The sequence below is a fragment of the Chrysochloris asiatica genome, unplaced genomic scaffold (genome assembly GCF_000296735.1).
Source record: "Chrysochloris asiatica unplaced genomic scaffold, ChrAsi1.0 scaffold00070, whole genome shotgun sequence".
In the NCBI taxonomy this organism is placed as follows: Eukaryota; Metazoa; Chordata; class Mammalia; order Afrosoricida; family Chrysochloridae; genus Chrysochloris; species Chrysochloris asiatica.
The window spans coordinates 8,340,961-8,365,475 of record NW_006408588.1 but is presented as its reverse complement, the minus strand read 5'-3'; the positions used below and the strand labels follow the sequence as shown (position 1 = coordinate 8,365,475).

Here is a 24,515-nt window from a genome sequence, read left to right as displayed (position 1 = left end):
GGGGGGGTGCAGGTTTACAGGGTACACCCCTTGGTTGGGTGAGGATGCATGGACAGGATGATAACTATGCCAACGAAATGATGGATGATGGAATGAATGTAAAGCTGATGTTCTTCCATGTAGACTATCACACAACTCACAATAAAACATTAAAAAATAAAAATAAAATGCATTTGCCTGCGTGGAAAAAAAAAAAAAAGGATGTCAGAAGAGATTCCGACCTTGCACTGTATCATAGAGATGCTAAAGCAAATGGGAGAAAAGAGGAAGTAAAAGAGCTAATCAGAAAATTTCAAAGGGCAGCTAGAAAAGACAAAGTCAAGTATATACTATAATGAAATGTTCAAAGACCTAGAGTTAGAAAACCAAAAGGGAAGAACACATTCAGCATTTCTCAAGCTAAAAGAACTGATGAAAATATTCTAGCCCTAACTTGAAATACTGATGAATTTTATGGGCAAAATATTGAATGATGTAGAAAGCATCAAAAGAAAATGGAATAAATATGAGTCACTAGATGAAAAAGAAACAGTCTGTGTTCAACCACTTCAAGACATAGCATATAATCATGAGCCAATGATACTGAAGGGAGAAATCCAAGCTGTACTGAGGCATTGACAAATACAAGGCCCTGGGAATTGATGGAAAACAAATTGAAATCTTCCAACAAACTGAAACTGATACAGCACTGGAGTCATTTACTCATCTATGCCAATTGATTGGAAGAAGTTCATACTTGTGTCCATTCCAAAGAAAAGTGACCCAGTGGAATGTAAAAATCATCAGAAATATCATTAATATCACATGCAAGTAAAATTTTGTTCACAATAATTTAAAAATAACTGCAACTGTACATTGACAGAAAACTTTCAGAGGTTCGAACAGTATTCAGATGAACTGTGGATATCATTGCTGACATCAAATGTATCTTGACTTAAAGCAGAAAATACCAGAAAGATGTTTACCTGTTCTTTTTCGACTATACAAAGACTTTTAACTGTGTGGATCAGAACAAGCCATGAACATTGTGGAGATTGAGTATTCCGGAACACTTAATTGTGCTCATGAGGAACCTATACATAGACCAAGAAACAATCATTTGAACAGAACAAGGGGATAATGAACGGTTTAAAATCAGGAATGGTGTGTGCCAGGGTTGTATTCTTTCACCATACTTGTCTTTATGCAATCTGTACACTAAGAAAATAATCCAAGATACTGGATTATATGAAGAAGAATGTGGCATCAGGATTGGAGGAAGACTCATTAACAACCTGCAACCTGCAGATGAAACAACTTTGCTTGCTGAAAGCAAATAGGATTTGAAATACCAAAGATGACAGCCTTCAGTATGAGTTGTACTTCAACAAAAATCCTCCCCACTAGACCAATAAATAGCATCACAATAAACAGAAAAAAGATTCAAGTTGTCCAAGACTTCATTTTACTTGGATTCACTATCAACACTCATGGAAACAACAGTCAAGAACAATTCTGTTGCATTAAGTAAATCTGCTGCACAAGACCTCTTTAAAGTGTTGAAGAGCAAAGATGTCAGTTTGAGGACTATGATGCTTCTGACCCAAGAAAGGGTATTTTCAGTAGCTTCATATGCATGTGAATAAGGAAGACTGTAAGAGAATTGATGTGCTTGAGTTATAGTTTTGCAAAAGAATATTGAAAGTACCATGGACTCCTGGTGTGGCACTACAGGATCAACACTGGACTGCAAACCATAAGGTCGTGGTTCAAACCACCACCTGCTCATCGGAAAACCTATACAGGGTCGCTGTAAGGTGGAATTGACCTGAAGGCACTTAACAACAAAAATAGACTGCTAGAAGAACAAACAAAACTGTGTTGGAAGAAGTATGGTGTGGTCAGGATGTTCCTTAGAAGCCGGGATGGTGAGACTACATCTCTTATACTTTGGACATCTGATCAGGAAAAGGATATCATGTTTGGCAAAGTGAAGGGTCAGCAAAAAAAAGAGAAGCCTCACAATGAGATGGATTGGTACAGTGGCAGTAGCAATGGGCTCAGACTTACAATTGTGAGGATGGTATAGACCTGGCAGTGGTTTGTTCTGTACTGGATGGCACCTAGCAGCCACAACTGGTGGGAGATACATCTAAAGGGATATTCAAAAAGAAACTCTTGGAGGGCAGTAAAAATTTGTTCTGAGAGAAGGTGATCACTCCTCTTGTAAAATTTGGATTTCGTTCCACCAGTAACTGAAATGCTAATATCTTAATATATGCAAGTGAGTGGTATGTACATTGTTTGGTGGTACAGGTTATTGTCGTGTGCTGTAGAGTTGATTCTAACTCATAGTGAATCTATAGGATGAAGTAAAAGTGCCCCACAGAGTTTACAAGGCTGTAATCCTGCTGTAGCACTGGAGGATAAGCCCTGGACTGATAGCCATAAGGTTGGTGGTTAAAACCCACCAGCTGCTCCTCAAAAACCCTATATAGGGTTGCTGTGAGTCTGAACCAACTCAACAGCACTCAACAACAATACAATGTTTAAGGGAACAGATTGTCATTTCTTTTTTCCATGGAATGACTGGTGGATTTGGACTAACTGCTGACTTTTCAGTTCCTAGTTGAGTGATTAACCATTGTGCCACTACGGTTCCTCAGGTAATAAAAGGATAGATCAAAAAGCAGACTTACTTAAGGTTTTAAATAGACAGATTCTGGCCAAACTCCCTATCTGACATTTCCAGCCCTTTGCTATTTGGCCTTCACTTAACCCATGAGCCTTGCCCCACGTACTTGTTCTGATGTGGCTCTGTAAGATAAGCACTGAACAGCTAGCTAACTTCAAGGTCAGCAGTTCAAACCCACCAACTGCTCCTCAGAAACCCTATGTAGGGTCTGTATGAATTTGAGTCACCTTGATAGTATTTAACAACAACTTCCACATGAACTCTAGTTCAACTGAACTAATTTGTTTACTATCCCTCAAATCTATTTTATGGAATCTCACATCTCCCCTTTATTACCAGGATGCTCCATGTCACATTTTGATGTTTTGGCTTCTACTTCCTATTGAAATTCTATGTCTTCCCCTATGCAAGGAGTCAAGGCTGCATTTGCCTTAGAAGTTTACCAAAAGATTTTCTTTAAAGCGTGACTGGGTGCCTAAATCTCATCCCAAGGCATACCTTCCCTCTCAAAATAGTCACTGCATCCATTACTGATATTTTAATAGCTGCCAAGTATTTTAAACCAACTAAATGTGGGAGGCTACAGGAATCTGAGAATTTTTGTACTTGTGTTGTTTCAAGCATGTTTTTTAATCTTAGTATTTTTTTCTCTGAATGTCACAAACTTTGGGCATTTAAGACATTGTCTTTAACTAATGTCCTCTGTCTTCTGAACATAGCTTTTCAATGGTACTGCTGTTCCCAGGTAGCTGCTGGGAGAAGGCCATTCTTGGCAAAATACTAAACACAATATAATGTAGAATGTGAAAGGGGAATCCTGGTTTGGAGTTGGGTCATCTTGTTGTGTTCAGACCCCATCCTTGTGTTTGCCCTCCCACATAGAACTATCTTATTTAAAAACATAGCCCAAAACTCTCTTTCTTCCTCACACATATAGAAAGAAACTTCACAGCTTATTTTTATCTTCTAATTCATTTGGTTTAAAGAATCCCCAGATTCCTTTAAGAAGAACAGATGTGCTGGCACTGGGTTGGTTGGACTCTTGTACCATGGAAAAACCCTATCTCACCCAACAGTTAGAATTTATCCATTATCATTCCAGTCTGACTGGAAACCTATCCTATCAGCTATTACATATTTTTTACCTATGGATTTCCTTACCTAAACTGTTTTCTTTTTGCTTGTTTTTTATGTAATTTAGTGGAATTTTCAACACTGGACTTAAAGTATTTCCTGACCTGACCAAAGTGTATTCCACTGATGTGTTCTTTATACTGTAAGTATGCACGCATGCAGTGTTAGGTGATGTCCCTTTTGTCAATGGCAAGTACTAGGGTGCAACCATGGGAGTTGGTTGAAGGCAAGTGTGGCAATTGTTACGAAGTAGGAGTGAATGACAGATGCATCGATGGATGAAGTAAGGCAAGGGCTAAGAAAAAACTATTGCATTGGGGTTGCGGGATTCTGACAAGAAAACCTCCAGCTGAGTGTTAGGGGTACAGAAGAGTGATGGGAGTGGGCTCAAGAGATACTTACCTAGAGAAAACTATAAGGAATGGCCAGAAGAAACTTTTTAGAAGTCTGCTTTTAAAAGGGGAACAGAAAAGTTTGGAGTAACTTGAAGAGGATATTGAGTTAGGAGGAAAAGTGTGCAAGTTTTTAATAAAAGAAAGTATGGCATGTTTGTTTGCTGGCAGAAATGATTGTGTAGAAGGAAAATTTGATAATAACTATACCTTATTTTTTATTTATAGTAAATACTGTTCCATACCTTATCAAATTTGCTTCTCTCAGTCATCACATCAGCATAAAAGGAAGGTTTAGGCTGTTTTTTTTCCATTTGACAAATAAGGAAACAAATCAAAACCTCAAAGAGCACTCAGTAGTGATGTCCAAACTACTTCCTGTGACTTCTGATTGATTACCATGAGCTCTTTTCCAAATCCATTAACACTGGTTCATTGTCTTATCCCTGGCACAACACCATAGACTAAGCACTGAAATTCTAACCACAAGCTCAGCAGTTCAAACCCACCAGCTGCTCTTTAGGAAACCCTATACAGGATCACTATGAGTTGGACGTGACTTGACCACACGTAATAACAACAATGGTACAGAAGAGAAAGGATATACTCAGAGGTTGAGTTAGCACTACAGAGTCAGCAAAAATGTGGCGTAATAAGATCCAAACTCCGGAGTTTTTACCAGAACAAAAAGTAATCTCAACTTCTTATTGCAGAAGTGCACACCTCAAGATACAGGAAGATTTCCAGGTATTAGGCTGGCTCAGGAATGTTCTAGAGGAACATCTGTCTGGCAGAGTTGTGCAAGTAGAAGATTTTTTAAGTAACATCCTTGAAATGAAATGCATTAATCTATTTCTCCTAACCCCTGTTAGAGATCTCACACTTAGAAACCTCTGTTGCTATAGACACAGTATGTGTTGCAAAGTCAGAAGCCCCGGGGATCCACCTACTCTTCTTCTAGACCAGGATTAAGTCAGGAACTTCAACCCCCACCCATATCTCACTCACTTACTGCATATTTGGGGCATCTTGGACAGCTCTCACCATCTCAGTGAACTTCTGAGCCACCAGTGACTAAGGAGATTTGATGAGTCTTGAAAAAGAGACAAGATTTTTTAAGTATTGTGTATGGTTAGTCATTGAAGTACATATGTGCAGTAAGAGCCCTAAACTCAATCAGCATAAAGAGCAAGTTTGTTGTTGTTTTTTTTCTTCAAGTATTTATGTCCTTCTCTTTTGCAGTGAAATTACAGACAACCCTTACATGACTTCAATTCCTGTGAATGCTTTTCGAGGGCTGTGCAATGAAACCTTGACACTGTAAGTATTGTCAGTTGCACTCTGGTTGTCCAAGTTAGCTGGTGCTGATAATAACAAGGCTTTTAAAAAACAGAAGTGTATTCTCTCACAAGGTCCTTGTCTCCTTTCAGCATCTGTGGATGATGTTTTCCTTGGAGCTTTCCATGTCTCGGCATCACTCTTTCCCTAGATCTAGGAGCTTAACAGTGCAGGGATCCCAGGTCCAAAAGATGTACTGCTCTCCCAGATCTTCTTTCCTGGTGGTAACAGGTTCCTCCTTCCTGCCTTCTTTGGTCACTGCTTTCTCTTTTTATTTCTTGTAAGATAAAAGGTGTTGCATGCCATACCCCCTGGGACTCTCCCTTACATCCTATAATGTTCCTGATGGAATGTCACTGGACTGCAAGGTTAGTTTGAGTCACAATGTCAGCGGCCACCAGCCTCGCTCCTCAGAAACCCTACACAGGGTCACTGAGTCAGATCTGACTCAACTGCATTTAACAACAATAGCCCACCCTTATGGAATTTCTGGTGTGACACTGTAGGATAAGTATTGGACCACAAAGTCTGTTTGAACCCCAATGTCGGTGGTTCAAACTCACCAGCCACTACTTGAAAAACCTATACAGGGCCACTATGCATCAGAATCGACTTGATGGCACTTAGAAACAACAAAATCCCACCATTAGTCCTTTTATTAGTTTATCACATCCTGGGGGACCATCCCGTAATTGCCAAAGTACTAAGAATTATGGCCCAGACAAGTTGACACATATTTTGAGGGAACACAATTCAATCCATGGCACTGGCCAACAACTGCATTTTTATTTGAGCCACTGTCATGTTTTCACAAGCCACCCAAGAATCATACTAACTTATACTATGTACTTTACATTCTACAAAGGGTTTCACATATTTAAATAAGAGTATTATCTTATGGTATGTTACTTTATAGACTACAAAAAGGTTTCCAGTAAAAAGACAAAGGCATTCCCTGGGTGGCATAAACAGTTAAGTCTTTGGATGCTAACCAAAAGTTAGTGGTTTGAATCTACCTTGAGATGTCTTAGAAGGAAGACATTTACTTCTGAAAAATCAGCCATTGACATGAAGAAGATTGTATCCATGGCAATGAAATGATAGACGATAGGATGAATGTAAAACTAATGTTCTCCCATGTAAGCTATCACATAATTCACAATAAAACATTTTTTTAAAATAAGTCATTGAAAACTCTACAAAGTTCAGATATCTTTGACATACATTGTTATTTTTGTTGTTACTGTTAAGTGCCATCGATTTGGTTCTGACTTATAATGACCTCCGAGGAGCAGTTGGTGGGCTTGAACCACCAACCTGTTAACAGCCCTACAGTGCCACAGTAGGACTCCATTGTCACACATGGGATCATCACAGATTGAAATCAACTTAATGACAACTAGTGTTGAAGGAACATTTTCTTACAGCTGCCGTGGTTGGCACATTTTTTTCTGTAAAGTGCCAGTTAGGCTTTACAGACCGCATGGCCTCTGTATCAATTACAAAACTGTCATTGCAGGGTGAAAGCAGCAATACAGAATATATAAAAGAATGAGCATGGCTGTGTTCCAATAAATCGTCATTTACAATAACAGGCAATGGATCAGATTTGGCCTACAGGCCTTTTAGAATTTTCTATAGTCTATAAAGGAAGAACCTGCAGGTAAGTGATTTTCCCAAGGTTACTATGAAAATGGTGTCACGATGGCCTTTGCACACGCTTACACTTTAACTTCATAATCACCAACTATTATAACCTCCTGTGAGGGAAAACTGAATCAGCAACACAGTGTTACCATCTATCATCATGATTTCACATGGAAGGGCTCTGCTCTTTAGATGTTCAGAAATAGACCCTCCCCTCCCCTCGCTGCCCATAAAGAGGGAAATTAACAAAATGTAGAGAAGATCGAATAGAAGTATAAAAGATAAGCTCTCCACCATGGTAGACAAGTCCTCTCATGAAGAGGAAGGGATGCCTCTGAAGGACCTTCTCTCTTCATTCCCTGAGCACTGCCTAAATTCAGGCATTGCAGACTATGGATTGTCACTCCAGTTTCTTTTCACTGGTCACACTACAGTCAAAGGGTTCTTTATCAGTCACAAATCTGATAGAAATTATCCCTAGCAAACCTGATCCCAGCCTCCATGCAGCCCTCCTAAGGTCCTATTTTTCAAGCTACTCCTATTAAGTTTCTTAAATCATTGAGCCTCTATCCAGAGTGGAACATTCCAGCTAATTCTCAGTTCAACAAGGGAGAGCTCTCTTGAAAAGACAGGAGTTCCTTCTCAGACACTATTTCTTTTCCAGATAGTAAAGCAAAGACTTGGGATCGTAGCCTGCTCAGTCCAAATCTCAAAGCCTTTGACCTCCACTGTGCTGGGTTTCATTGTACCATCTAGCACCCATTGTTGTTGTTGTTAAGTGCCGTCGAGTCAGTTCCGACCCATAGCGACCCTGTAGCACCCATTATAAACTCATATATTTAAGATCTCTTTACAAAATGTTATTTTTTCAAGTATTTTTTTTACCTCTGATGATCCCATATCCTAGGCATTTCTCTCAATTGAAAACTTCATATTGTCCCACACCTAGTACAATGCCTACTAAACATCTAAGAGAGAGAACCTCAGATCTCCTAAAAACTAGTTAGGAATAACATGGGCTATCCATGGTCCTTCCCAGATTGTTTCTACATTTTTGAGGGGGAAATCCTCACTTCCTTTGAAGTTCATATTCTCAAACTCTGTTACATTTCCTCTTTTTCATTTTTGCCATTCTTGGACACCTTACTGATTTCAATTCCTGCTTGATGCTATCCAGATATCCTTACTGCAATTAGTCTTTACAGCATCCTCTTTGTTTCCTATGACTCTGATCTCAATACTACAGATTTTCTACACATTCCTACTGTGGTGTCGTGGATTCTCTAATGTCTCTTCTAATCACAGTCTGCTACACCCACCAAATGACATTTCTGCCCTGCTAGGTCTGGGTAAGAGAAATAAAGAGAAGATACTGATAAGATGGCATGATTCCACTGTGGATGTTAGCAGAGCTCACTGTGATTGTAAAAACTTGAAACTCTAGCATGGCTTTAAAATGAGCTGTCTCTGAAGAAGGAGGGGGGACTCTCACTATCATCAAAGAAGACTCAGGAGTGGAGTGTATCTTGTGGACCTCCTTGACCCAGGAACAGTAAGACTGACACTGGACAAGTGTCAGAGGAGTCGCAGCAGCAGAACCAAAACCCAGAGCATGACACAGAAGTGGATTTCCCAGCTCATGGAACAAGTGAAGCTGAGTGATTTGGGACAGGAAGCCTGCAAGTGAGGTGCCTCCAGGCACTTATGTTGTGGGCTAGGTTTGCTGACCCATGGAGCTAGACTTGAGTGCCGTTAGGCTGAGGCTTATGGTGGAGTAGTGTGTTTTGTGGGCATTTATCAGCAGCTGACTGACTGGAACAGCTATGCCCTGAGCATTTCTGACCCCAAATTGTAGCCTCTTAACTTTCCTATTAATGACCATAATCCTGAGTATGGTGTTTGAGTTTGTGTGGCCATTGCAAAGAATGATCAAACCCAATAGTAAAGCAGAGAGTGTTGTGAGAGGGATGGTTGGTGCCGTGTCATTTTTAGTTCTTGATGTTGTTAAGTGCCATTAAGTCAGTTCCGACTCACAGAAACCCTATATAGGGTTTCAGGAGCACCTGGTGAGCTTGAACCACTGACTTTGCAGTTCAAAGGGCTTTGCAGTCTGGTACATTAACCCACAGCACCACACCAGCTCCAGCCTTAAGTCAGTTCAATCAGTCATGTTCTTCCTTCCTATCCTGAGCTACTAAGTGATGCTGGAGAAAACTAGTGAACTACAAGTTCATAATCAACAACCATGAGCAACACTATGACTTCAGTGTTATGTAGCAACCCACCCAAACCAAACCTGAACTTACATCATACCATTGAAACTTTACCAAAGATAAAACAGTGACTTTTTGATTCTTTGTCTAAACTTATTTTATCAGCCTAAATCTATTTTATTACTGATAACTTCCTTTGAATTCTGATATTGTTCTCTCTCATGGGTTTTCATGACTCTCTTCTGAAATCACTTCTCAGATACCTTTTACAATTGAGAGATTTCTAAGAAATATCTGAACACATGGCTCCCTTGAAAAATCAAAAGATGTGAAGATGAGTCACATTCCTGTTTGACATTGACAAGACTGAATCAAGTCTATTACCTCTAGAATGATTATTACACCCTCCAGTTTGCTAGTTCATTTCATTTATAATTGCCTCAGACAGAATCTGCTTGCCCATTACATGACTCCTTGGTGCCTGTATTCATTTAAAGATGTGACCTGTGTCATTGGTCATCTTTCCTTCTTACCACAGGTGAATTTACCTACTCACCTTGCTTTAGTTTTGAGCAAGAACTCTCTAGGCAGACCTTTCCTGTGACATCAGATCCTGAGACACCCATGAATACTTCTACCATTGGATTAACTCTTGCCTTAAATTCTTTTTTTCAAATATGCATGGGACATTTCTAAAATTCTTTAATGGTAGTAAACCTCACAGTGAATCTGTTTCCGATAAATAGTTAAATGTTACTACGAGTTAATTCTGAATAATGGGCATTGTAACTGTGAACTGACATTTTATGTCCCAAACAAGGCATGAAATTTTTTTGTAGAGTTCATCTGTGGAACCTAAGAACCATCACACAGTGAAGAAAAGAAGCCTAACCCTCAAGAAAAGGCCCAGCACCACCTAGCACAGGTCACTGATTTCTCCTTTTTGTGTTGATTATAGGAAATTATACAACAATGGCTTTACTTCAATCCAAGGACATGCTTTCAATGGGACAAAGCTGGATGCTGTGTAAGTCATGGGTAGCCTCTAAGAAGGAGGGTCAAAATTCTGAATCTTTATTTCATTAAACTTTGCTGGTAGGGATTTTCGGAAGTACATTAAGAATGAGAAAAACTAAATTTAGATAACTGGGGGGGTGGCGGGGGAAGGGGTGTGTTGTGTAAAGTTGCTTCCAACTCATAGTGACCCTGAATAGCATTTCTGAAATTGTAAATCTTTATGGGAACAGAAAGACTCATCTTTGTCCCTCAGAACCTTTGGTAGATTAGAACTTCTGACCTTGAGGTCAGCAGCCCAATGTGTAGCTCACTATGCTACAGGGCTCCTTAAAGTTAAACAACTAAAGAGAGGAAAACTTTTAAATGTCAGAATGTCGAAAACATTCCGTTTTAGGCACTAAAAGTGGTATTATAGCACAACTCTGTTGTTGTTTAGTGCTGTTGTGTCAATTCTAACTCATAGTGACCCTGTACACAGTTCCCAAAGAGCAGCTGGTGATTCGAACTACTGACCTTATTATAGTTAGCAGTTCAGTGCTTATCCTACATTGCCGCACCACCAATCCTACAGCACAGTGCTAGTGGGGATGGTTTTGTACTGTCAAGTTGGTTTTGACTCACAGCAACCCTGTAAATGGTTTCCAAGGCTGTAAATCTTTAAGAGAGCAGAAAGCCCTATCTTTCTTCCATGGAGTGACTGGTAGATTCAAACTGCAGACTTTGAAGTTAGCAGCCCAGCTCATAATCCACTATGCTACCCGGCTGCATACAGCACATTAGAAAAGTAAAATTTAAGAAAGCATTCAGGCCTGCCTCCACCCACCCCTAAAAGGATGCAATGATTACTTACCTACATGAATTTAGGAATCAACTGATACTTTCTGGGCCTGGCAGGTGTTCACACTACATACTGGGCCTTTGGAATATAAGTAGACCTCCTACAAATGGAGGCTAGGGGACAGGTTCTGCCTCTCTCTCATCCCTAGAATTAGTGTTACCAAGACTTGAAAATAATCCTAAGGAATTTGGCAAGAACCAGCTTGAGTAGACACTTACATTAGCTCCAGTTCTAAATCGCAAACTTTTAGCCTCAATCCAATGGAGAACCAAGTTGTCCTTTTCAATTATCTTGTAGAAATTGGCGTGTGGGAATGGTTGTGTGGATATGTACATGAAGTAAAGAGGTGTTTTAAGTTAATTCCAAAGCTTTTCAAAATGTCAGGTTTCTCTTTTAGCCCTTGCTGGCATATTTTCAAGAAAGATGTCCAGTTATATTTTATTGACTTAGAAATAACTGAGAAATCAACTTTTGCCCTTTCAAAAAATAAATAATGCTCAGAACTGAATGTTGGCAAAAAAAAAAAAAAATAGCTTAGCATGAGTTTCTGGGTTTGTTGTACTTTTATTTAATTTAAATTAATTTAATTTTTATTTAATTTGTAGGGTGTTTCCACTACAAAATAACTAGATCACATAGAAAATATATTTCTTATTGCATAGCTCCAAGAGACAGAAGTGGAACAAATTAACAAACCAAGATCTAAAACTGAAATAGTTCATGTTCAAAACGGAAGGTGTTCCCTTATAGACAAGTGCCAGCTTCGGTTGTACTGGGAAACTGGAACTTAGAGCAGAGAGAAGGCAGTTGGGGATGGTGTGAACCTGAGACACCTGCAGTGAGTCAAAAACTATGGGCAAAAGCTGGAGTGCTCTCATACCAATAGCAGCTCTTGACTCCTGGCAGAAATAAATACAGATCATCTACAGAAGAAATAATCTCAATGCAGGCATCCAGGTTTTTTGAAAATTAAGATCACAACCAAAGATCAGACATAGAAGAAAAAAAATCACCAGGAGTAAGAGTCAGTTGAAAGAACAAACAACAGATTTTTGTGTTTGATTTATCTCATAACCATTCACTTAGGCTTTAAAAGATTTTTTAAACAATTACATATTTTTTTACTTCCATAAATTCTACTTGTTTTTTGTTTCCTTATTTGTTTTCTAATGTACTGACGTTTTTTATAGGATTACAAAAATGAGCAAGCAACAAGACACTGTCTCATTTTCCCTTTAAATATTTCATATGTAATTATTTTATACTCTGGAACTGACCATTACAATCTGAAGATCTTATGATGCTAATCTGTTTTTGTAGTGCAGTATTTCTCAGACTTATTGGGCATGCAAGCCATCTAAGGGAACTTGTTAAAATGGAGCTTCTGATCTGATCAATCTGCAGTGAGCCTAAGATTCTGCATTTCTAAGAAGCTCCCAGGCGATGTAAACATTATTTCTCTATTCACTTCTCTTTATGTAGCAAGGGGTAGGTAAACTAGATTCACAACCATATGCAGTGAGCGTGAATGGTAAAGAACACGTATGTAGATCACAAGTGGTTTGGGGATGTTCTGGTTTGGGGGTTTTGTACTGTATTCTGATATGATTCCACTTTTATAGGATAAATGCTAGTAAATTTTTAAGTCATTAAACTTAGGCATAGTTTCTGAATGATCAGAAACAGAGTCTCAATTTTAAAGGGGGATCTTACTCGTTTCCAAGCTTTGGGGCTTCCTAGTCATCTTTATCAAATGAAGAGTCACAGAACCATTCTCTTCAGTGTCTCACTGAGGGATCATTACAATGTATGTCAGTCATTTAAAAATATAAATAGTTAGAAGAAAATTCGAAAACAAAGAAAATTTCAGGGAATCACTGCAAGAACAAACTGGCAAAATAAACGGAAAATTAGAAACCATATAAAAACAGCAAATAGAAATTGAGAAGGTTAATACAAAAATTTCAGGAATAGATAATGTTTTGGAAGGACAAAGGAGTAAAATTCAATCAATGGAAGACATAATTAGCAAAATTGAAGACAAGTCTCTTAATGTTAAACTGTCAGAAGAACAATCAGGAAAAAAAGAACAACAAACCTAAGAATTATATGAAACAATCAAGAATAATTTATGTATAACTGAAATTCCAGAATAGGAAGAGACAAAAAAAAGCTAGAAATTGTTGAAGATTTTTTAAAAAATGTTCCTATTATCATGAAAGATGAGAAGATATATCTTCAAGAAGCTCAATGAATTCTAAATAGGATAAATTTCAAAAGAAATATCACCAAAACATATAATAATCAAATTTTCCACAATTCAAAACAAAGAATCCTGAAGGCAGCATTAAAAAAAAAGAAATCACTTACAAAGGAGAACTAATAAGACTAAGTTCTCATTTCTTAGCAGAAACTATGTAGGCAATAAGGCAATGTTGTTATAGTTGTTAAGTACCATCGAGTTGATTCGGACCCATAGCGACCCTGTATAGGGTGACCAAGGGTCAGCTGGCGAGCTTGAATGACCGACCTTGCAGTTCAAATGACTTTGCAGTCTAACACATTAGCCCACAGCCTCACAATAAGGCAATGGGATGACATAAATAAAACCCTGAATGAAAAAATTGCCAAACAAGAATTGCATATCCAGCAAAGTTGTCCCTCAAATATGATAGCAAAATTGGACATTTTTAGATAAGCAGAAATTAAGGGAATTTTAAAAAACTAGAACAAACTTAATTGAAATATTAAAAGGAGCTCTTCAGACAGAGAACTAATAATGACAGACAACACTATCAGAGATTAAAACACAAATAACATAGCCCAGAAATCAACGCAGATATAGAAATATCAAAAATAAAATAAACCTGTGGCCCTTGACTCACAGATGACACTAATTCAGGCCTTAGAAGCCTCCTCACACCCAGTGATGTTTCAATTGTGGGACCAGCACAGTAATTAATATCTAAGCCAGTGCCCCACTGCCGTTACCTGCTTGGAAGCTGATGTCTCAAGGATGAACACACCTCAGGGACAGTAATGCTGTAGGCCCAGGAAAGGTAAAGGCAATCCAAGCCACAGGACTAGTGTGCCTGTGCACCTTTCTGTGCCAACAACCCACCATACCAAGAGCTTTATCTTTGGGTGGTGAGAAGAAGGTGGCATTTCATTGTATATGACCAAAGCAGCCTGAATTGACCCAATCGCTTCAGATTCAGAAGCTAAGCAGGATGAAATATTTATGAATAAATATAACCATAGAAACAAAGAACACTACTACAAAAAACCAAAAGAGACATACAGAATGGAAGAATATACCATGCTCCTGGATAGGAAGATATAACAATGTCAAAATGTCAATACTGCTGAAAACAATTTACACATATAATGCAATCTCAATCCAGATTCCAATGACATTCTTTAATGAGATGGAAAAAATACAATAAACCTGTAACACTGAAAATAGGGAAACAGAAGTGTCAATTTGTAAACAATGACAACTACAAAGCAAAAAGAGAAAATAAGTTATATAGTTACAGAACTTTCAAATGGAGAGGAAATCAAGATGTTAGCAAGATAGAACAAACTGTTTTAAATACAGAAAGATAACAATAAATTACAGAGTAACTTCAAAGAAAATTAATAAACCGTCTCACCAAATAGAAAAGAAATTCATAGTCACAGTAAATACTAAAACAAGAGCAACTAAGGAAATGATATAAAAATCTGTAAACAAAATGGACCTGGCACAGGAAAATATATGGAACAAAGAAACTTTCAATACAATGCACATGTGCACACACAAAACACAGCAAAATGACAGCAGCAAATCCATACCTATCAATAATTTCACTGAATGTAAATGAATTAAATTTACCAGTCAAGAAACAGAGCAGCAGAATAAACAGGAAAATATGACCTATCTAAATATTGCCTACAAGAGATACACCTTAGACACAAAAACAAAAACAAGCAAAAATGAAAGGATGGAAAAACATATCAAAAAATGGAAACCAATGAAGAATAAGAGTGGCAATATTTATTCCTGATAAAATAGACTTTAAGGAAAAAGCCAACAAAAAAGAGACAATGAAGGACATTATATAATGATTAAAGGGCAATCCAACAAGAGGACCTAACCATAATAAATATCTATGCACCCAATGAAATAGCCTTAAAATATATAAATCAAACTTTAACAGAATTGAAAAGACAAATTGACAAGCACACACAATGGTTGTTGTTGTTAAGTGCCACCGAGTCGGTTCCGACCCATAGCGACCCTGTATAGGGTTTCCAAGGAGCAGTTGGTGAACTTGACCCACCAACCTTGCAGTTCAAATGACTTTGCAGTCTGATGCATTCGCCCACAGTGCCACACCAGGACTCCCACAATAATGGTAGGAGACTTTAATATAACACTTTTGACAAAGGATAGAACAACTAGAAAAGAACTCAACAATAATACAGAAGATCTAAACAACACAACCAACCTGATCTCATGACAACTACACAGTATACATCCTTATCCAGAACACATTAAACATTCTCCAGAATGGACTATGCATTTTGACACTAAGTAAACCTCAGTAAACTTAAAACCAATGAAATCATAAAAAGCATCTTCTCAGATCACAATGTTATAATGTTAGAAATCAACAACAGGACAAATAAGAAAGAAAAAAAAATCAACTACATAGAAACTGAATAACACCTTGCTTAAAAATCACTCAGCAGTAGATGAAACTTAAAAATTGCTTGAATCAAACAAGAATAAAAACACAACATACCAAAATCTTTGGGACACAGCAAAAATAGTGCACAGAGGGAAATTTATAGCAATAAATTCACATATCAACAAAGAAGAAAGAACCAAAATCGATATGTTAACTCATCTCCAAGAGTTAGAAAAAGAGTAGGAGACAAGAAAAGAAATACCAAAGGTATGAGTAGAAATCAATGAAACAGAAAAACAATACAAAGAATTAGCAAGACTACAAGTTGGTTCTTTGTAAGAAATAATAAAATTGACAAACCAATGACAAATTTAACAAAGGAAAGGAATGTGAGTGTGTAAATAAAACAAGTAAGAAATGGAAAATAGGCAATGTCACAATAGAACCAATAGAAATTAAAAGGATAATGACAGAATACCATGAAGAATTGTACTCCAACAAATTGGGAAACCTGAAAGAAACTGGCACATTTTAGGTTAGGAGTCTTCCTCCAATCCTGATGCCACATTGTTCTTCATACAATCCAGTTTCTTGGATTATTTGCTCAGAGAATTTGTTGTTAAGTTCCATCGAGTTGGTTCCAACTCATAGAGATCCTATATAGAGTTTCAGAAGAGTGAATAGTGGGTTTGAACCACCAAACTGACCATGTGGTTCAGTGTTTATCATAGAGCATCACACCAGGACTCCGCAGGAGAATTTAGGAGCCCCATTACAGGATTGCTATGAGGTAGAACTGACTCCACTGGACTCGTAACCGCAAGGCTGGTATGTCAAAGCACCATTCACCCCTCAGAAATCCTACACGGGGTCTTTAAGAGTCAGAATCATCTTGACAGCACTAAATAACAACAATAATATCAAAATATAGTTTAAATATACCATCAAATACATCTAAAAAGCACAAACAGAAGACAAATTAAATAACTGACATCTCCTAAAAATTAAAACGTTCACATGCATCAAAAGACTTCGCCCAAAGAATAAAAAAAAAGCCTACAGACTGAGAAAAATTTTTGGCAATGACTTATCAGACAAGGGACTAATCTCTAACATTTATATATATATAAATCTTTCAAAACAGTATCATCAAGAACAACAATAACAAAAAAAATCCAAACAATCCTATTTAAAAATGGGCATAAGGACATCATGAATAGAAACGTCACCAAAGAAGATGTTCAGGTGGCCAGCAAACATAAAGACACGCTCATGAATATTAACCATTCCAAACACACTGCCATCGAGTCAACTCTGACTCAGCGACCCTATCCAGGGTTTCTAACACTGTAAATCTTTACAGAAGCAGACAGCCTCATCTTTCTTCTGCATCAGCCACTGTTATTGTTAAGTGCCATTGAGTCTCTTCTGACTCATAGCAAGCTTGTACAGGATTTTCAAGGAGTGACTGGTGAGTTTGAACCACCAACCTTGTGGCTAGCTGTCCAGAACTGATCCTACAGTACCACACCAGAACTCCAAAGGATTTCCCATTTTATGGGATTGTTGATGTTGGTGTTAAGTCCTATTGAGTCAGTTCTGACTCATAGCAACTCTTTACAGGGTTTCTGAGGAGCAGCTGGTAGGTTTGAACCCCCAACCTTGCATACAAACAAACCTTGCAGTCTAGTGCTTATCCTACAGCACCACACCAGGACTTTCTTAAGTTGCTGTTTTTGTTGCTGTTGATAAATGCTGTTGAGTCAGTTCCAAGTCATGGCAACCCTTTATAGGGTTTCCAAGGAGCAATTTGTGGGTTTGAACTGCTAACTTTGTGGTTCACAGTATAGTGTTGATCCTACAGTACTACATCAGGAGTCCATCGGTCTTTAGGAAGTTTCAAATGAAATCAATGAGCTTTCATCTCATCTTGATATTAACAGCAATGTTAAAACAAAAACGGAAAACAATAAATGCTGCCAAAGGTATGGCAAATTTGGAACCCTTATACATTGCTGGTGGGACTGTAAAACTATGCAACTATTGCTGAAAATGGTATGCTGCTTCTTTAAAATTGGAAATAGAAATACTTTATGACCCAACAATCCCACTACTGGGTATATGTCCTAGAGAAATGAGAGCTGTAACAAGAACAGATATATGCACACCTATGTTCGTTATGACACTCCCAGCTGTTACGCAGGAGAAAGATGAGGCTTTCTGCTCCTGTAAATATATACAGCCTCAGAAACCCTGCACATGGTCACTATGAGTCAGAACCAACTCCACAGCACATTACCACCACCACCACCACCATGTTTGTTACAGCATTATTTACAATAGCAAAAAGTTGGGACCATCCTAAGTGCCCATCAATAGATAAATGGATAATATATACACTATGGAATATTATGCAACATTAAAGAATGGCAATGAATTGAGAAAAGGATGAACCAGTAGGACATTACGCTGTGTGAAATTAGTCATTCGTAAAAGGACAAATATTACATGAGACCACTAGTGTAAACAGTCAAGAAAAGGTTTACTCACAGAAAGAACCATTTTTTGAATGTTGTTGGGGAAGGGAGAGTACATCACTAACTAGAGGGTAGATGGTATTAACTTGGGTAAAAGAAAAGGAAATATACAATAAGGGGGAGGTCAGCACAAAATGATCAGACAAAGGAAGACTCCGGGAAGAGACAAGAATTAAAGGCAACCAAGGTAAATACTAGTACATACCCAATGCGCTGTTGTATAAGCACTGGACTGCTAACCCACCAACCACTTCTTGGAAACTGTACTCAGGGCCACTGTGAGTCTGAACCAACCCAACAGTACTTAACAACAATAACAACCACCCATGATACTCCAATAACAGTAACAGTAATACTCTGCATATAGATACACAGATACACACTCAAGCTGAACAGGGTTGGGTAGACCAATGGGACTACACCCACAAATAAACAAGGGGGCTTCAAAAAAGTTTGTGGGAAAACTACAGTATCTTTTAATTCCATCTTTCCATGAATTTTTTGAAGTCCTCTTATATATAGATTTGACAGAGGAAATTTCTACATATGTCTATAGATGTATTGCAAATATCCTCATGAATATAGTAAAACATATAAGGAGTCCTGATGTGGCACTGTGGGTTAATGCACCAGACTGCAAAGCTGTTTGAACTGCAAGGTCAGTGATTCAAGCTCACCAGCTGCTCCTCGGAAACCCTATACAGGGTTGCTAATGGGTCGGAACCGACTTGACGGCATTTAAACAACAACAACAACATAAGGGGCAAAATTATGAAAACGTCTTAACAATAACCCAAAACCTTGAGAGGATGTGGTGCTGGGCTTAGGGATTCAGCACCATCATCTCAGGAGATTCCAAGGTCAATTGGCATAACATAGTCCACAAAGACAATGATCTATAACTAACTTTGGTGAGTACCTACTAGGCTCTTAAAACCTTGTAAGTGGTGGTCTAAGGTGAAACCATTGGTCTCTCCCTATTCAGAGCAAAGAAGAGTAAGAAAATAAAGACACAAAGAAACATTTTATCCAAGGACCAATGGACTGTGTGAACCCTGGCCACCATGACCCTGAGACCAGAACTAGATGGTGGCAGCTACCACTGCTGACGACTCTGCAAGGGATCACAATTAGGAGGCACTGGATAGAGTGGGTGGAAAATGTGGACTAAAACTCAAAATAATAAGTAACTTTTTTATAAATCAGGCTTACTGATGTGATAGAGACTGGTGGACCTCTATAGGACTTAGATACCCTCCAGGTCTAGAACTGAGCTCACCTTTCAGTCAAAGGCTCAACTTTCAGTCAAAGACTAGACAGGCCTCTCTGGTAAATAGCAACACTAGTGAGGTACGCACGCCTTAGAACAGTCAACCATAGTAGATCAAAAGGGTAGCATTTGCCCAGGGATCAAGCTCAGAAAGCAAGAAGAGATAGGAAAGCAGGATGAGGGGACATGATAAATACAGGGAAGTAGTGGGAAGACTACTATTACATTGCAGGAATTACAATCAAAGTCCCAAAACAAAATGTGCATGGCCTGTTGAACAGAAAACCAATTTGTTCTGTAAACCTTCACCCAAATCACAATTTAAAATTTTAAATAAATAAAAAAGAATAACTTGTTTCTTAATTTCTAAGTCTAGATCAGAGGTCAGCAAATTTCTTTCTCTCACAAGCCAGATAGCAAATATGTGGGGGTTTGCAGGCCACAGGGTTTCAGGTTCAACTACTCACCTCTGCCATTGTAATGCAGAATCAGCCATAGATGATATGTAAACAAACGTGTGATTGTTTCCATAGGATTGTATATACATACATAAGCAGGCAACAAGCAAGAGTTGGCCTAAGTGGCATAGTTTGCTGAACTCTCATCTTAGCTGAAAATATTCAATGAGGAGGACCAATACTTAATGATTATGTAGTCTATTACTCCCAACTTCTGGTAATAGTTAAAGGGCAAGCATGAAACTAAAAAAATATTTATTTGGATAAAAAGATTTCAGAATTAGAAAGATCAGAATCAATCACAATACAAAACAAAGATTCTTTTTTGCAAACAATATTTTGAATCTAATGTTGAAACTCTGTTGTTATAAAACAATGCTCAATTCATTTTTCTATTCTAAGGTTCTGGTTCCTAGCTGATGAAAACTTCAGTAAAGGGTATTATGCAAGTCCAAGATAAAATCAAGCTGATGATCTGGAGAAACCAGAGGTCAAAATTTGATAGTAATAATAAAATAGTATTGGTTTCACGTTTTCAATATAGCACAGCTGCTTCTGAGAATATAAACTAAAATAAACACCTCAGTTCATTGTGAATATAAACTAAAATAAACCCATGAATCATTTATAATTATCCTAATAGTGTTCAAGGATTCACATGGCATTTTAGCAATTTGGGAAACTCTCCAGAAGTGTGTTCAGATATCTATAGGTTCTAATTTAATATGTTTAAACAGTATGTCATCCAAAAGATCAATTGCTCCCCCATCATCAGTCTCATGCCGATTTGCTGAAATTAGCAAATTTGACCTCATTTACACTCATTTTTAAAAAAAGTATAACTGAAGGATACAATTACAACTAAGTGGAATAAATTCCATATTGAGAACAAGTGTTGATACTGCAGCAGCGGTTGAGTAAATTAAACGTTTATGAAAATTAAGCAGATGTGTAAAAGTACATCATTCCTGACATTTCATGTGGAACTAAACATAATCATCACTCAAATGTGAAATTAATAATACAAGCATCTCTGGCTCAATAGAAGTTGAACTTTTACTCAGTCAGTTGCCAATAAATTCACACATTCGTTCTTTTCTGCCCTCTGTCTATATGATCAAGCATAGGGATATGTTGTTTCTCGCAGGGCCATGGTTGGTTGGTTGTGTGCCATGGTAGTGACCCTGTACAGGGTTTCCAATGTTATAAATCTTTACAAGAGCAGAAAAACCTCATCTTTCGCCAGCAGAATGGCTGGTAGTTTTGAACTGCTGACCTTGGGGTTAGCAGCCTGACCCATAAACTACTATGCCACCAAAACTCCTTCACAGGAGCATAGAGAGGGTAATAAGCACTCAGAAGCAATCTAAATTGTCCACAATTTCAATATGAATAGACATTGATAGGGGCCATGGATCAGCAGAAACACCTTTGCCAACCATATATCACTAGAAACACCTTCCTACCTCTTTATCTGACTGCCTCGGGCCTTTCATATTTGTGGTACCTCAGCATGTCTTTTGGCGCCCACCCTGGTGCCCCCTTGAACTTGCATCCTAGAGACTATACCTCTATTTGCTTCCTCCCCTACCTCTGCTTCTTGCAGAATCTCTAATTCTTTATATTGTGTTTTCCATTATCAAACTCTTGTAGCTAACTAGTTCTGACAGTGATTTATTGGGCAGGAAAAAAAATGTTATTTAATATGCTAAGAACCTAGCAAGACACTAACATTATGAATAGAAAAGTCAGCATAATTAGTGTACTAATTAATACCACACATTAGCTGAGCAAAAGTAAAACAACACAGTTTGGAGCACTGAAAAAACTTATGACGGAAGATTATAGGATTAAGCCAACTATGGTTTCTCAATGAATAAGTGTTTGTAGAATATGCTCGAAAGTTGGCCTTGTACCTCTGCCTATGGTAATCTTGAACATCTTCTCACCTGTGACTGTTTACAAACAGCTGTCCTGATTTCCGATACCACAAGGATTTGCAGACAGCTAGCTAGCTTCTCTCGAAGAGCTCTGGTAGCATAGTGGTTACGAGTCAGCCTGCTAAAGTTATGGTCAGCAGTTTGAAACTACCAGTGGTTCCATGGGAGAAAGATGAGAATTTATGCTCCTCTAAAGAGTTACAGCCTTGGAAACCCTATGCAGGGTGGCTCCCTGGCACACCACCATCAGCTAGCTTCTCTCATATTAAGCGTGAGCTGAACAGGGTGCCCCTTTAGTTTTGTTAATAACCAAAGCTGTAGAAGGAAACACAACTTCCCACCAAAGTGTTCCCATGAGAATCTCACAACATAAACAGGTGCCAACCTAAGTGCCAACCCAAATTTCCCCTGAAGGCATTGTATAGTGTGTGGCATCTTGTTGTGGCGCTATAGGATAAGCACTGGACTGGACCTCAAGGTTGGTTTGAACCACAAGTTTGGTGGTTCAAACTCACCAGCCACTCCTCAAAAACCCTATACAGGGTGGCTATGAGTCAGAACCGGCCGGACAGCCCTTAGTAACAACATGCTGAAAGACAATCTCAGAACTGAAATGTATCTTAAAACTCCCCAGAGAGCAAAGCATAGCAGCAATAGCAGATTTCCTCGTCAGAGTATCATACCACATTAGCATAGATCACTGCCTTAGCTACACATACTATAGAGGGGGCCTCGCTCTAGACATTACCCGTAACTGGCTTTCATCTAGTCATTTAGCTAGCAAGTCTTTATGGAGTGGCTGCTATGTTCCAAGGATGACTCCAACAGGGAAGGATATGAGCTGTAATATTGTACACATTTGCCAGTGGAATGTTCGTTTACAGTTCATTCATGACTACCTTTATTTGTGACTGCATTGTTCTCTTTCAATGACGAAATATACTAAGAATCAAACCACACCTATTGCCATCAAGTCAATTCCATCTCATAGCAACCCTTTAAGATAAAGTAGACCTGCTCCCACAGAATTTCCAAGGCTGTAAATCTTTACAGAAGTAGAATGCCACATCTTTCTCCAGCAGAATGGCTGGCTGGTGGGGTAGAACCATTAACCTCTTAACCACCATACCCCCACCAGAAATCACTATAAAATATATGAAGGTGAGTCCAAAAGTACTGTTACAAAATCACAGAAACTTTTATTAAACAAAATGATCAAATGTGAAGCTATTGTTTCTCAACGTATTGTCTACTTGGTATGTACAGTTCTGAAGGTAATGTTTCCATCTCTCTAACCCTTCTCTATGAGCGCTGATCAATGCTCAAGGAAACAGCAGCCAAGAAAAAGACCTCTTTAAAGTGTTTAAGAACAAGCTGTCACTTTGAGGACTGAAGTACTCCTGACTCAGCCATGATATTCCAATCACCTCATATGCATGTGCAAGCTGGACAATGAAAAGAAGGCTGAAGAATGGTTGATGTCTTTGAATTATGGTACTGGCAAGGAATCCTGAATACAATAGGCTACAGAAGGAACAAATTTATCTTGCAAATAGGACAGCCAGAATGCTCCTTAGAAGCAAGACTTGGTCTCACATACTTTTTACATGCTATCATGAGGAACCAGTTCCTGGAAAAGGAGATCATGCTTGGTAAAGTAGAGGGTCAGTGAAAAAGAGGAAGATTGTCAATTAGATGGACTAACACAGTGACTGCTCAAACATAACAATTGTAGGGACAGTACAAGACCAGGTAGTGCTGTGTTCTGTTGTCTGTAGGACTGCTATAGGTCAGAACCTACTCCATGACACCTAACAGCAACAACCCTGCCCTGAAGAATTCTGCTGTCTTCAATGTGTCATTATTGTTGTTAAGTGCCATCGAGTTGGTTCTGACCCATAGCAACCATAGATAGGGTTTCTGAAGAGCGGCTGGTGAGCTTGAACCGCCGACCTTGCAGTTCAAATGGCTTTGCCGTCTTATACCACATCAAATGGGAGTTTTGGCATTCACAAATTGTGTTCCTTTTAAATGTGTTTTGAGTTTGGGGAACAAAAATAAGTCTGAAGGGGCAAGATCATAGCTGTATAAGGATTCCCAATAAAATTCTCATGCGACAGTCCTTACTACTTCGGAAGAATTGAGCAGGTGCATTGTAATGATGAGACAAAACTCTGGTGCAACTTTCCTGGCCTTTTTCTCACCAATGAAGTTTTCAATTTTCTTAACCCTTCTTTTTTTTTTTTTTTTTTAAGATTTTATTGGGCATTGAGTGATAGTACACATGGGAGAATGTTAGTTTTGCACTCATCCTATGTGTCTTGTATCATTGCAATAATTACAATCTCCTTCATGCACACCATTCAACAGTATTTGCTTCT

General features: G+C 38.4%; 1 protein-coding gene across 1 annotated transcript in view; it reads left to right on the top strand.

Moving 5' to 3' along the window:
- Positions 1-24,515, top strand: part of LOC102812913 (thyrotropin receptor-like) — a 243,370-nt gene that overhangs the window by 175,533 nt on the left and 43,322 nt on the right. The window contains 3 exon segments of the mRNA XM_006864753.1: positions 3,876-3,950; positions 5,443-5,520; positions 10,357-10,425. Coding sequence (XP_006864815.1) covers positions 3,876-3,950; positions 5,443-5,520; positions 10,357-10,425 — 222 coding nt within the window.